This window comes from Scleropages formosus, chromosome 1 (assembly GCF_900964775.1).
Source record: "Scleropages formosus chromosome 1, fSclFor1.1, whole genome shotgun sequence".
NCBI lineage: Eukaryota > Metazoa > Chordata > Actinopteri > Osteoglossiformes > Osteoglossidae > Scleropages > Scleropages formosus.
This window is the reverse complement of record NC_041806.1, coordinates 10,175,771-10,189,369: the sequence shown is the minus strand read 5'-3', so window position 1 is coordinate 10,189,369 and position 13,599 is coordinate 10,175,771. Positions and strand designations below refer to the sequence as shown.

General features: G+C 40.2%; 1 protein-coding gene across 1 annotated transcript; it reads right to left on the bottom strand.

The window, feature by feature from the left end:
• Positions 1–5,904: 5,904 nt before the first annotated feature.
• Positions 5,905–13,067, bottom strand: LOC108934754 (eukaryotic translation initiation factor 4E-binding protein 1-like). Its single transcript, XM_018752831.2, has 4 exons — positions 12,930–13,067; positions 12,631–12,778; positions 6,849–7,040; positions 5,905–6,010 (listed from the first exon to the last, which is right to left on the bottom strand). The coding sequence occupies exons 2-4, from the start codon at positions 12,764–12,766 to the stop codon at positions 5,979–5,981; spliced, it is 360 nt and encodes a 119-aa protein (XP_018608347.2). The 5' UTR covers positions 12,767–12,778; positions 12,930–13,067; the 3' UTR covers positions 5,905–5,978.
• Positions 13,068–13,599: the final 532 nt, after the last annotated feature.

Sequence of the window (13,599 nt, the reverse complement as noted above, 5' to 3'; positions counted from 1 at the left end):
GAACTGTCTGTGAAACTGTACAACTCACTCATTTTGCCTACCTCATCAGCTAAGAGCCTGGGAGTAATGATTAACTGGTGTTTCTCTCCAAATATCGAAGGGACAACAGCAGACACATCCTGCATAACATCCACAGGATCCACTCCATCTCACAACAAACAATATACAGCTCCTGGTTCAGACCATGGTAATACTTCACCTAGACTACTGGAGCTCTTTTTTGTCTGGTCTTCTGGTCTCTGCTACCAAACTTCTCCAGCAGAGATAGAATGTTGCTGTATGAGTTTTTTACCTGCCAAAGCATTCACATGTATCACCCTTCCTTGTCTCTCTTTGTATTGTTCTCTGAGATGTAAGTCAGGGTGGTGCGAGAGGATGGGGGTTTGATCCCTGCTCAGTCTGTGTGGAGTCTGCATGTTCGCCCCATGTCTGCATTGGTTTCCTTTGGGTGCTCCAGTTTTCTCCCACAGTCCAAAGACATGCCGTTCAGGTTGCCCCATAGTGTGTGAGCGATAGAGAGAGTGTGTTCCACTGATATATGGATGAGTGACCCATTGGAAGCGATGTATCAAGCAGTGTAAGTCACCTTGGTGTGTGGGCTGATAACATTATATACAATTCATTGGAAGTGAAAACAGAAAAGCATCTGCTAAATAAATAAATGTAAATGTAAGTCACTTTGTAGAAAAATGTCTGCCAAAAGGATAAATGTAATGTAAATGTAAACCAACACCCAAAAGTTAACTGAATGTTTACTCAAACTTCTATAGTCTAGAAGTTTCCCTACCATTGAAAACCTTTTTTTTTGTTGTGGCAGTGGCTTGCTTGTCTAAACAAGGAGGTGTGAATGGGAAAACCTGCCCCACTATGTCCCTTAAGAGCTGGTCTCCAAGACAGGAGGGATATCCAGGTGCTACTAAATCTTTTACACTTGCTAAATAGCACCCCAACAATTAGCCCATCCTACATTTCCCACCTTTTGCTTCTGGCCCTAAAGTTGTTAGAGCTGTGTGAAGATATGACTACATAGGGTCAGCAGTGGAAGAAATGGGTCTTCATCAGCTAACTGCCACCTGGTGAACAACTGGCTATAGTGGATCATGGGATACATACTTTTATCAACACTACTTTATGTGATTACGCAGTTTGAAAGGTACAGGTGCAGGCTCAGCTGTTCGCAGCAAACCTGTTTTACTCATTTTCTTGACCTTAAAAATACATTTAACCATAGAAACACAAAAGTACTTCTATAGTAATATTGCTGAAATACCATTACAAGTACTATTTCTTTTGTGAATGCAAAAATATCACAATTGTTAATTTTAAACTTTGAAGTGGTGGAATGGTGGCAAAGCATGTACCACTATGGTCTCATAACTCCTGGGCCAATTTTGTGTAAGCTCGAATCCTCTTCAGATTGTGTGTGCAGTTTGCATATTCTCTCTGTGTTTGTGTAGGTTTCCTCCTACAGTAAAAAGATGTGAGGTTCTGCTAAATGTGACGTGACTGTGTCTTTGTGGCTGCCTTGTGATAGACTTAAATCCTGATCATGGTGTACCCTACTTAACCTTGTGCCTTGTGCTCTCGGATAGCTTCTGGACCACCAGGACCCTGACTTGGACAAGCCATTATTGATGGTGAGCGAGTTAGAGTTCAGGAACAAGCATTACTGTATTCATGAGGGCTGGCGAGGTTTCACATGTTCTTTTCACATCACGTTTCTTCACAGTGATGGCTACCTGCTGGGCTGCAATAAAATGTTCTCATTTTTGTAAGGAGAGGTGGAAAGTGTGGGGATGTAAGTTGAAAGACTTTATGTGTGAACTCCCAGGGGATTCTGAGTGGTTCCCCACCCCGAAACTGACCAGAAAGTAGGACAGCTGGAAATGAGGCAACAGGATAGGTGTGAGAAAATGCGGGTGGGTATCCCGTTCAGCTTAACTGATATTCATTCAAGTGATTAGTATACCATTTTGTTAGGAGGTGAAAAGACAATGTGATAGATTTGTCACCACTGGCTTCAGTGGAGTGACATTTAGATCTATGAAACTCCTGTTCTGCAGACTTCAGATTTGTGTAGTTTGTCACTTGCTTTTGTGTGCTTAAGATTTTCATAAACAAGAAGATTTAAAAGGTTTTGCTGATCAAAGCTCAAAACTTTGAACAGTATCTTTGTCCAAGTGAAATCTTCATTTACAGGTCTACATTTCAGTTTATTCTAATAGAAGGCCTTTCTTTCCAGAATGACACAGTGTGCTGAACTAATTTACTAGGTTACCCAGGGTTATAGGGTGCGACAAGCAACAGTTAAAGTTAACTATAGATTGAACAGCTGGCAGCTGAAGAGAGGAAAAAACTGTAAAGAAGTATCAAGTACCAGTGCTCACCCTAATACAATACATATTAAAAAAATTGGACAACCATCAAAAAATTATCCATAACTTAAGGAAACTAATTTTTTTTCTTCAGAGCCAAGCTTCCTGATCCCTTTGATTACAGCATGAGCTCCCACCAACTTGTGACCTATCCAGAGGGTGCTAATATGCTGGTGCCACTGCAGGCTTTGCTGAGAGGGGAGATCTGGCATTCTGCATTGGTGGTGGCTCCAATGCCACCACCGAGTACCTAGAAAAGCCAGAAAAAGATGGTAGCTATTACCAACTTGAGAACAGGTTTGTTATGCTGGTACCTATCAAGCTTGCATAGTTTAACAATAACTCTGCTGCATGTTAAGGTTTTAAAGACTGAGAGTAAACAGGCATTGCTGTTAAATTATTGCAGAGTTTGGGTGCTTTATAACTAAAGGCACGTCCTCTTGCTGAAACCTCAATAGCTGTTATTAATAGGGGTGGTCTGGTAGCACAGCAAGCACTGTCTCGTATCCATTGACTGCATCCATTAACTGTCTTAGGTTACATTAAGAGGAGGATTTTAAAATGTGCTTTAACTTTAACTGCAAGTTAGTGTTCAACTAGAAGAACTGGTGTTATGTGGTCATATTTCCGTGTTCTAGTGATAATCCTAGCAGTAGAATTCTGAACCAGTTGCAGGCTGCATATAGTCCCGTGGGCCCCAACAGCCCATTAAGTATAGCATTATACAACAAATATTAGTTGATTCTGCTTTAGATAGAAGAATTAACTAGCTTTGAGATAGAAGAATTAACTATCTTTTCTGGATCTTGTCCAGACAAAAAGTGCTATAATTTTTTTAAATTAGGAAGGAAAACTCCAAAAGCTGCCATGCAAGAAAGCAAAACAATTATCACTTCCTTTTTTTGAGTACGTAAATCATTAGCAAATAATTGTGTCTTAACATTGTAAGTCACTATCAACTAAGTAAAAAAAATGTAAATGTAATAAAACTCCCAGGATTCAGGAATTACAAGAGCAGCGTGAATTTTGTTTAAACTTCATAATCCGAAGGCGCTGAATATTTGAATATGAGATAATGCAGCTGCACAAAACAAGCTTTCGTTTCAAAACACCTTAAAATGACCCATAAGGCACTGATAAGTGGAAAATGTAAAATGGTACTTGCACTCCCGTCAAAAGTTCATGAAGATTGTTGTGAAATGTGTATTGCGTGTAAGTGTGGGTAACACGCGAGAGAGAGTGTCGCTTAAGTCTCGTCTTCGAACGGAGACAGTCATTCCACATTGAAGCGGAATGGCCACATTCCACTCGGAGTCTTCTTGATGGCTTCCAGAACCCGCACCAGACCGGCTTTCAGGCGTTCCTAAGCAAATACCCATTATATTGAAGGAATCGCCGAAAAGCCAGAAGTCTAAATAATAACGTAAATTTTACACCGGACTCATTCTGGCAATAACGACATTCAAAATGGAGTCGTTTGGAACGCACTTTACCGCCAAAAGTTCCCGCCCTTTCGATCGCTTCACCGGTAGTAGTTCGGACCTCAAACACGAAAAAGTAGAAAAGGGAAAAACTGGCGCGTGCTTTGCGTTATCACTGCAGTTGTCGCTTTAAAAGCCTGGTCCTAATTTTTAACTGTTTTATTACAGTGCGAATACACAAATCCCGGTCCGTTTATTCTCACTACGGACATCGCAGGTCTGGCGAAAGTGGAGTAGACCTTTCATTTAGCCAACCCAGGCGCTGACCAGACTGACGATGTTCACTGGGGCGAGGAGAGATGGCGCCCATTTTGCTTTGGATACCGCACTCCTACTTCTCCAATAAACATCTTCGCTCCTCATTGTCCATTCCTTTCCTCGCCTTTCCTGATGTGTTGGTGATCCATTGGAAGGCAGTTAACCTTTTGTGACTATGGTCTGGAGTGATGGGTGGTTTTGCATAGAATAAGCTCCTAATTTACAGGTAAGATTTATTTATGTATGGTAAAAGAAGTGGGGGAAAAAAAAATCTTTTCAGGTATGGCTGACATTCAGTTGTACTGAACTGTGTAGCACCTGATGGATTTAAACATCTGTCCAATTGGTATTCATATCCTCTCTGTGTCTCATGCAAATTTTTTTTCTTTTCTGTCTTCTTAGCACGACTTCCTTTGGGATAGCTTCACTTTAGGAGTTCCTTAAATGATTGTGGTTCAGTAAGATTCCAAGTGGACCTTGAGTTAGAACAGCAATATAATATTCCATTCTTGTCTATTTCATCCTAAATTTCAAGCCTATAAAAAACAAACCTGAACATCAACAACTACATTTGCGAATAATGTTTCAAAGGGTGCAACTTAAAACCTCTACATTTTGTGAACATGCCAAAATGTGGACACTGAAGATTTATAGACACATTAGACTGATATGAAAAACAGTTTTTCAATATGCACAGTACAAGACAGTGTCCTATGAACATAGATACCGTGATTAATGCAAGTGGCATTAGCTGTTCTTTTTTTTCTTTTTTTTTACAGTTCCTAAGATTGGCATCTTATTAAGCAGGCTAAACCAGAAATATTTACGGAAATTTTGTTTTTTTTATAGCAGTTCTGACAAACACACACACAAACAAATAACGACTATCACCATGTTTACTTTGATATCTTCAGTTTTATATCCTTAAATCCTTTAATTTTTCCATGATTATTAAAAGCAGGTAAAACATTTCTTTCAAGGCTCTGGATCTCACTGATAAAACAGGAAAAAAAAATCATTATAGCTGACACTTTCGGTGACATTTGTTCCAAAACAAAATCAAAAGTAAATAAGTAAAATTGTAAAGGCCCTATTCGTAAAAGAAGGGGTCAGTAATTTCATGCTTTAAGAGTCAAATAAGGGGTTGTAAAAACCTGAGAACTACCAGGAAAAAAAATCTTTAGATTTTGCCTCCAGAGTTATTGATATACCTGCAAACCTGACACTGAGATAATTCTTGTTGACTATATGATCAACCTATTTGAGCATGGAGTTGTACCTAGAAAGAAGATGGACAAAATAATCTGGAGGAGAAAGGCATTGTCCTTTTAAGTTGACTTAATAAATTTTGCTTCCAAATTATTTCTGTTTACAGTAACAGGCTTTGTAAGCTGATGTCGATACAGGGACAGGACGCAAGATACTGTTACAGAATAGGAGCTGGTATCTCACAGCTTACAGTACTGATGATTATACTGTCTTGCACTAGGCACAGTGCCATTGCATGACCTGCTCAAGGCACAATATCATTAAAAAAAATGGCGTGCTGGGAGTGCAGGTTGTGTGTGCAAGCCGGGACATTGTGCTCTGACAAGCATGTCACACTGAAGCAAGTCAAAGTGTGAGGGATGGTGGAGATGGGCGATCTGTGGCTGGCGGCTAAACTCATTCGGGGGGCTCAATGGGTCTGTGTGCGCGTGTTTTCCCTGACAGCAGCGATGTATTGATGCGTTTCTCAGTAGTGGAACAAAACCAGCAAGGGGGAAAGAGGGCATCAGGGGGCATTGGTGTTGTCCTTCACTCTTAGCACATTAGTCAACAGTGTTGTCTTCACTTTTCTCCCTCATCAGTTTTGAACAGCAGGTTAGATGTCCATCTCGAACTGTGCGTCTTCCCCTTAAGAAATTGATACAGGACTCAGGTCAACATCAACAATGCTATTAGTATCAACTGATTTGTTAAAATCAAACCAAATCTGAACCTTCACAAAATGACTAAAGACAAACCGAATAACATTTCTTTTTTATTTTAATGTTTAAAATTGTATATATTATATAATGTAAAATTACAGAAATCCACTTTCAAATGAGCAAAAACAAAAAGCATTTGACTGTTCAGTCTTACTAATTTTAAACAAAGGTAAATACACATTCATTTTCTCCAAAGCAACTTAAAATGTTAAGCTACTTAGCTTCATTCATTACCCATTTATACAGCTGGGTTATTTTACTGGAGCAATTTAGGGTAAGTACCTTGCCCATGCGTACTTACAAGTGGAGGTAGAAACGAAACCTGCGACCTTTGGAGCCAAAGGCAACAATTCTAACCACTACACTACCAGCCTTCCCATAACTGACTGCTGTAACAAAATTTCATAACTAGCTTTAACCCTTTACATTTGTCAAAACCCTGCCATACTTTGCCATACTTCAACAATACAACTACTTCTTACATTTTGATAATGTACACACACACAACCTTATAAAAAATTTGAAAGCAAAGTAAAACAACTTTATTGTGCTGCACCCAATGACAGAACTATCATAATGTTCATCAATCTGATTCTGAATGACTGTGACGGACTGGTGTCCCATCCAAGGTGTACTCCCTTGCCTTGTGCCCAGTGATTCCAGGTTAGGCTACAGATTGATATGACCATGACAAGCCATTAACAAACGTGAGTGATTCTGAATGAGTGCTTTGTGGAAGATTTATTGTCTTCAAAAAACTTCACCTGCAGTTTTATCTGTAGGGATGGTGGCATTGTTGTTCTCTGTCTGTCCTTCATGGGTCCTATTGTTATTCATAGTTGCAGAAGGAGGGCTGGTGACCCCTGGAATGTCAGGAAGGCAGCGGGGAGGTGTCCGAGCCACTGGGGAGCTACGACAGTCCAGTAGGAACTTGCGGTCATAGATGATCCTGGTACCTGGTTGTAGGAATAATTTTTTTTAAAAAAATATATAATAACAATAAAAAGAGGGATATGAGAAAGGGGGTGGTATGCAGTCAGAAAAAAGGAGGACCAAATGGCATATGCTGACATTGCTGAGGGGAAACTAAGAACAGGGAATATTTATATGAACAAATAAAGCAATGTTAAATAGACATCACTGGGTGGCGCCCTGACACAGATATTCCACACAAGCTGGTTAAACTTCATAACTTTTTAACCCTGAACGGCCTAATTGTAAATATGTTTCTGAGAAAAACATCAACACCTGGCAGCCTACTTTATGGCTGCTTTTGGAACAAGACATGCACAATGAAGGGTGTACTTTTGTGACATGAATACACATAGATGAAGACTACATGGCCCATATCCTCCTTCCACCCTTGAGGTTATACACACAAAGCTTTATTTTGTCATAAATAACAATGCACACTAGCCACACCACTATACCCCGTGCAGCTGGTAGCTTTACAGATGCAAACAGTATGCGATGTCATAAAGGACACTCCAAATAGCAAACATGAAGACCAACTCATGTACAAGGACAACAGTATAGGTGATCCTCCACTTAAGAGAGGGTGGCATTCTGACAATCGCATTGTAAGTAGACTTCCTCAGTCAAAAATCCCCTTATACTGTATTATCTGAACAATAAAGATAGAAAAAGACTTATCATGCATCAATGCTACACTGAACAACAGGGCTTTATTTTCACAAATTTTACACAATCATGTTAAAATAAAACTAATAGATAATCATAGTAATGGAGTAATTATAAAGTCAATTATGCTACAGGTACTTATGAATACTGTAGTTCATTCTTTATCGATGAATACTGTACATTAACACAATTTTTCCAGTATGCAAGCTAATTTACATAAAAGTAGTAGTCACACAGTCACTGCTAGATAACCAAACACTGACTGAGATCTAACCAATAACAAATGCAGCTCCTCTCATCATACAGCAGACAGAGCAGTTGTCATTAGATAGAACTCAAAAATAATATAATGAGACTGCAAGAAAGTCACCACCCCCTTTGAAAACAAGATGACATTTAGCAGACACTTTTCTCAAAAACAACTTGGATTGTTATACTATCTACAATTGTTTATCTATTTATACAGTTCGGTAGTTTTACCGGAGCACTTCAGGGGAAATACCTTGCTCAAGGGTACTACACCAAAAAGCAGGATTTGAACCTAGAACCTTTGGATCTAAAATCAGCAGCACTAACCACTACACTACCAGCTGCACCCTGCAACTGTTCAATGTCAGAAAAATGATGGAAATAATAACAGCAAAATTTCTTTAAAAAAAAAAATACCAGGTTGGATAAGAGAACACCACCCTGATCTAATACTTGGTGGAAGCATTTTTCTGCTTGAATTACAGAGTCTGTTTGGATACATCTCTAGCAGCTTAGCATACCTAGAGGGAGGGATATTTGCCTAGTCATCCTTACAGAATTGTTCAAGCTCAGTTAAACTGCATGATGACCACTGACAGGTAGCCCTCTTCAAGTCCAAAAAGATTTTCCATGGGAAACAGGTCCACCTTCTTGTCCTTCAGCCACTGTATGGCACTTTGGCAGTGTGCTTTGGCTGCTTTAATGCTGAAAGATGGATCATCCTCCCATTTTCAACTTGCTAACTGTAGGCTGAAGATTTTCTTCAAGAATTTGTATTTTGGACCATTCATATTCTGTTCTACCCCAACAACTGCTCCAGTTCCAGCTGGGGAGAAACAGCCCCATAACAGGATACTGCCACCACCATGTTTTACTGTATGAATGGTGTTTTTTTTGGATAATAAGATGCCTTGGGTTCTTGCCAAATGTACCATTTTGCTTTCTGACCCAAAACATTCTTTTTAGAAGGTACTTTTTAATTCCACATCTCAATGATGATCTTGATTTTGCACCATGGGGTACTTCAAGCCTGTGACATCTTTTAATACCTTGATTTTTCATGGCTTGTGCCTTTCCACATCTTTCAATGTTTCAATATCCAAAGCACCTTTCCACTCACGATGGAAAGCAGCGGAAGCCTCCAGAAACAGTCCCTTTTATTGGGAACTGCGTTATGTTACTTCATTTAGCAGACGCTTTTCTCCAAAGTAACATCCAATGCACACTATGTAGTGTTATCAGCCCACACCTTATGCACAGAAGGTGACTTACACTGCTATATACTACTTACAATGGGTCACTCATCCCAAACACACACTCTGTCACTCACACACTATGGGTGACTTAGAGTCACAAATCCACCTGAACTGCATGTCTTTGAACTGTGGGAGGAAACCAGAGAACCCAGAAGGAACCCACACAGACACAGGGAAAACATCCAAACTCCACAATGGGGATTGGGGATCAATTCCACGGCCCCACACACCGTTCATGTGCTGAGATAGCAGCACTACTTTGTTGTGCCACCATGTCATCAAAAATCAGAATTTATCGCAGATGGGAGCCAATTCACAACATTTCTAGTGTGACTGGTTATACCTAATCACATTTATAAATACATTTGTAAAGGGATGCTTACTTATCCAAATAAGGTATTGTTCTATTGCAATGTTAATACATTTTCAGAATGCTTTAGCATTTTATTTTAAAAATTAGATAATGTGGGTTACTATGTGTAAATAAAAATGGAACAAGCCTAATTTGCTTTTATTTTCAGACTGCAATACAACAAAAGGTACAACATTTTGAAAGAGAGCATCGACTTTCTATATATACTGTATATACGAAAGATGCAACACTTGAAACTACAATGAGCCCATGTTTTACTATCATTACAACTATTATTCTAAATACATTCTGTATGCATTACTGGTGCTATAGGACTACTTGGGCTGAATATTTTAACTGATTTGTCCTTTAGCTTCTCCTGTTCAAACTACATGTGGTTTCAGCTATCCCTGTCCTATGCTTTATGGACCATTTTAACAAAATGCACCTTTTTCTTCACTTGTAATACTTAGTGTGTTTTCCACTCATGTGAGACTATCTACTGATTTTGTAGTGGAACCCACAGGAGAATACATTTGTAACTGCTATAAAATAAAATAGCAAGTGAAAACACACAGTAGGTCCAAGGCATTAAATCAAACCAAAAGTAGCTGCTTCAGATAAAAAGACCTGTAAATGAAATGGATCATTGCCTGTGATTTTAGGTTAAACAGTAATGTTGTGACCAGTAGAAACAGTGGAAATAAGGGACAGATATAGGGGCCTGTCCACAGTTTGTATGTTTGTTTTTCAGTCATCCTTTCCATTCTTCCTTGACCACCAGTTCCTTTGTATCCAATATGTCCTTGTCCACTTACTGTATTTTACATATGCTCTTTCACAGTGTGATTTTACTGTGCTATTATCCCTTACTTCTGTGCCTGGCATGTCCTAGATATGCTGTTATTGACTTCTTTATAACTTTTGTTAAATGACTGCCCAATTGAGCCCTAGGTTGATTTTGCATTGGAGCTGCAACATTTAATGCTGCAATGTCATTATTCAGTTAGAAATTATAAGCTCTTATCCAAAGTGTAATTTTCTTCCACTAGAAAAACCAACATTTAATCTGGAATATCTGGACACCCTTCTGGAATTTATTAGACAATGCTACATGATCACACCTGTGAAATGTCAACTTTTGACCTTCAGCCCTTGTTTTATGCCTATGGATATATCTGCAAGCTCTTTGTGTACTGTTACTATATCTGACATGTTTCTGACCTCTGATGCAGTGAAAGAACCTAGATGAAGAGGAGATCAGTGTCCATTATGGAAAACAGCTCACATCCCTTCCATCAGCATAAGCTCCTTTAACCACCCAATTATTCAGCTATGACGCACAAAGAGGTGCTTTTGGGGGTCCTGTTTTACCAAGACATTCACCTCAGTAATGACACTCAACTGCTTGTTGGCTCCTGAATGCATAGAGGCAGGGAAGTGCCTTGTGACCTTAGAGTCACTCCACTTGTTTAACAGCATATTTTAACTGTAACTTGTAATTGTTTATTATGTTTGGGAATGACTGCAACATTGCATGTGTTATGTGCACTTTGTTAAGTGTCATGTGTTAAGGTGTGAATGTGAATTTCCATGCATGGAGTAAAAAATATAAAATTAATAAATCTTATATTTTTTCAACCCAGCACAGAAAGATATGGTAAGGTCTTTTATTTCCTAGAAAGCTAAAAATGTAATTTGTGTTTGACAAAAGGTATTATAACAACAACAACAATAAAATAGCAATAGGGTGATGTAGCGAGTAGCACAGTGACCTCAGAGGACCTGACTGCTGTGTGAGAACTTCAATTTCATTCCCCTCTCAGTCTGTGTGGAGTCTGCATGTTCTCCCCACATCTGTGTGGGCTTCCTACCACAGTCCAGAAACATGCATTTTAGGTGTGCTGGTGATGCTAAATTGCCCTTGGTGACAGCATGTGTGTGAACAGGCTACTATTCTATTGAATAGACTGGCATGCTGTCTAGAGTGTACTCAGCCCTGTGCTCAGTGCTTCCAGGATAGGGTCCAGATCACCACAACCCTGCACAGACAGGACAAATGGTTATAGAAATTGGATGGAAAGTAATATTAACAATAATAATCATCATAATATTAAAAGTTTATGTACAAATATCTACAAAACAATGGCTGCGATATACGGCCGTGCTGTTTTAGGACGACAATCACATTCAAAGTAGATTTCGTTGCCTATCACTGTATCAGAAAGAGACACTGAGACATTCATCATTTGTTCAGGGTCAATTCATATAGGTGAGGCTGTGTTTTCGTTTTTTTTTTTTTTTAAAAAAAAAAAGGAACGAAGACGCGCAGGAATCACGTGACCACCCAAGCGCCGAGCATAAAGGAACACAGTGGAAAAACAGAACGGAAGGTGGAACGGAATATTAATTGTATCGCTTTATTCCGAGAACGTTCGTGCAGTGGTGCGCGAGAGAACGAATCCGAGTGTGCGCATTATCCATCACATCAAGCCAAATATAAATAATACAGAAAATGGCCACTCAGAATGAAATGCCTACGGTGTGTCTGATTTGCTGCCCCTTATCCGGACCTAATGGGCCAGACTCAATTGTTAATATAAAACCAATGTCATCCACGAAACATTGCCGTTTGTGACAATGTATTATTAACGTCAATGCGACTTGCAATGTTAAGATAAACCACTTTACGTTCGAAATATTCATTCAGCAGAGTGTACCGTTTATCAACTGGAGACCTGCGGACGGCTTCATAAACAGCTGCAGTGGGATTCGACCCCCCCCCCAAAAAAAGGGACAAGTGTCTCTGGGAGGGACACACGTGCGTCGCCACTTAAGATCAAGCTGGCCACGTCCGGCTGCTCCCCTCGAGACTCCTTTGTTAACAAGCGACTGTCATGCAGTCTAACTCTAAGGGCCCGACCGACGGCGACCAGAAGAACACAGCAGCGCCTGGCTGGAGCTGCTCTGCACCGCAACAGCGATCGGATGATGATGATGATGGTGGTGGTGGTGACGAAGTGAGAACAGAGATGCCCGTGTGTTTACCTCCGGGGGTCGTGCTGAACAGGGTCCCTCCCGGGGTGGTGCAGTAATCCTGGGGCAGGTGCGCCGCGTCGTGCACTGTCACCCGCCTGGTGGTGGGGATGGCCCGGCTGGTGGACTTCTCACACCCCGCTGACATCTTCACAACGGACTGGGGGCGAGCGAGCAAAGCTGCGGTTACGAGTGGAACACAGACACAGTGCACAACAATACACAGCAACCGCAACAAAGAGCGATCGCGCTACGGGAGAGCTACATAAAAAAACAAGCCGTACGCTACCTAACACGACAAGCCAACGCACCTTCCACACCCCCACGGAAAAAAAGCAGCCCAAGCTTCTGTTAAAACTAAAACCAAAACCCCCCAGCACACTGCCCCCTTCCCCCCTCTGCACTCACACCGTGCACTCAACAGGACGCACACAGGAAGCACCTTTAACAGCCACGCCCTCTTTTGGTGTACCACGTGACTTTGAATCCCGTGGCACTATGGGAATTGTAGTTTGAAGCTTTCTTTTGAAATATATTTTTTGACCTCAAGGCAAGGACATTTCTATGATTAAAAACTATTCACACATCTGAACTCGACCAAAACAATACTAATAAATAAGTAATATAAAATGTAAATATGAAAACAATCCATGACTTTTTAAACACCAGTGGGTGTTATTACGTACAGATATCCCTCATTAAACGTACCTAATTCGTTCCTGAAAACGGATTGCGCTATATACAAAGATTCTGTAAACCAGGAGTTCCTTTCACATTATTTTAAATGGGGAAAAAATGACACGATCCTGGACTTTACCAACATGCCCAAATACTGCCACAAACATTGTCCAAACATTAGAAACAGTATCAAGAAATAGTAATCAAATAACAATGATAAGATGTGTGTATGAGTAACAGAGAGAGTGTGTTCCACTGATGTATGGATGAATGACCCATTATAATTAGTGTATCTAGTAGTGT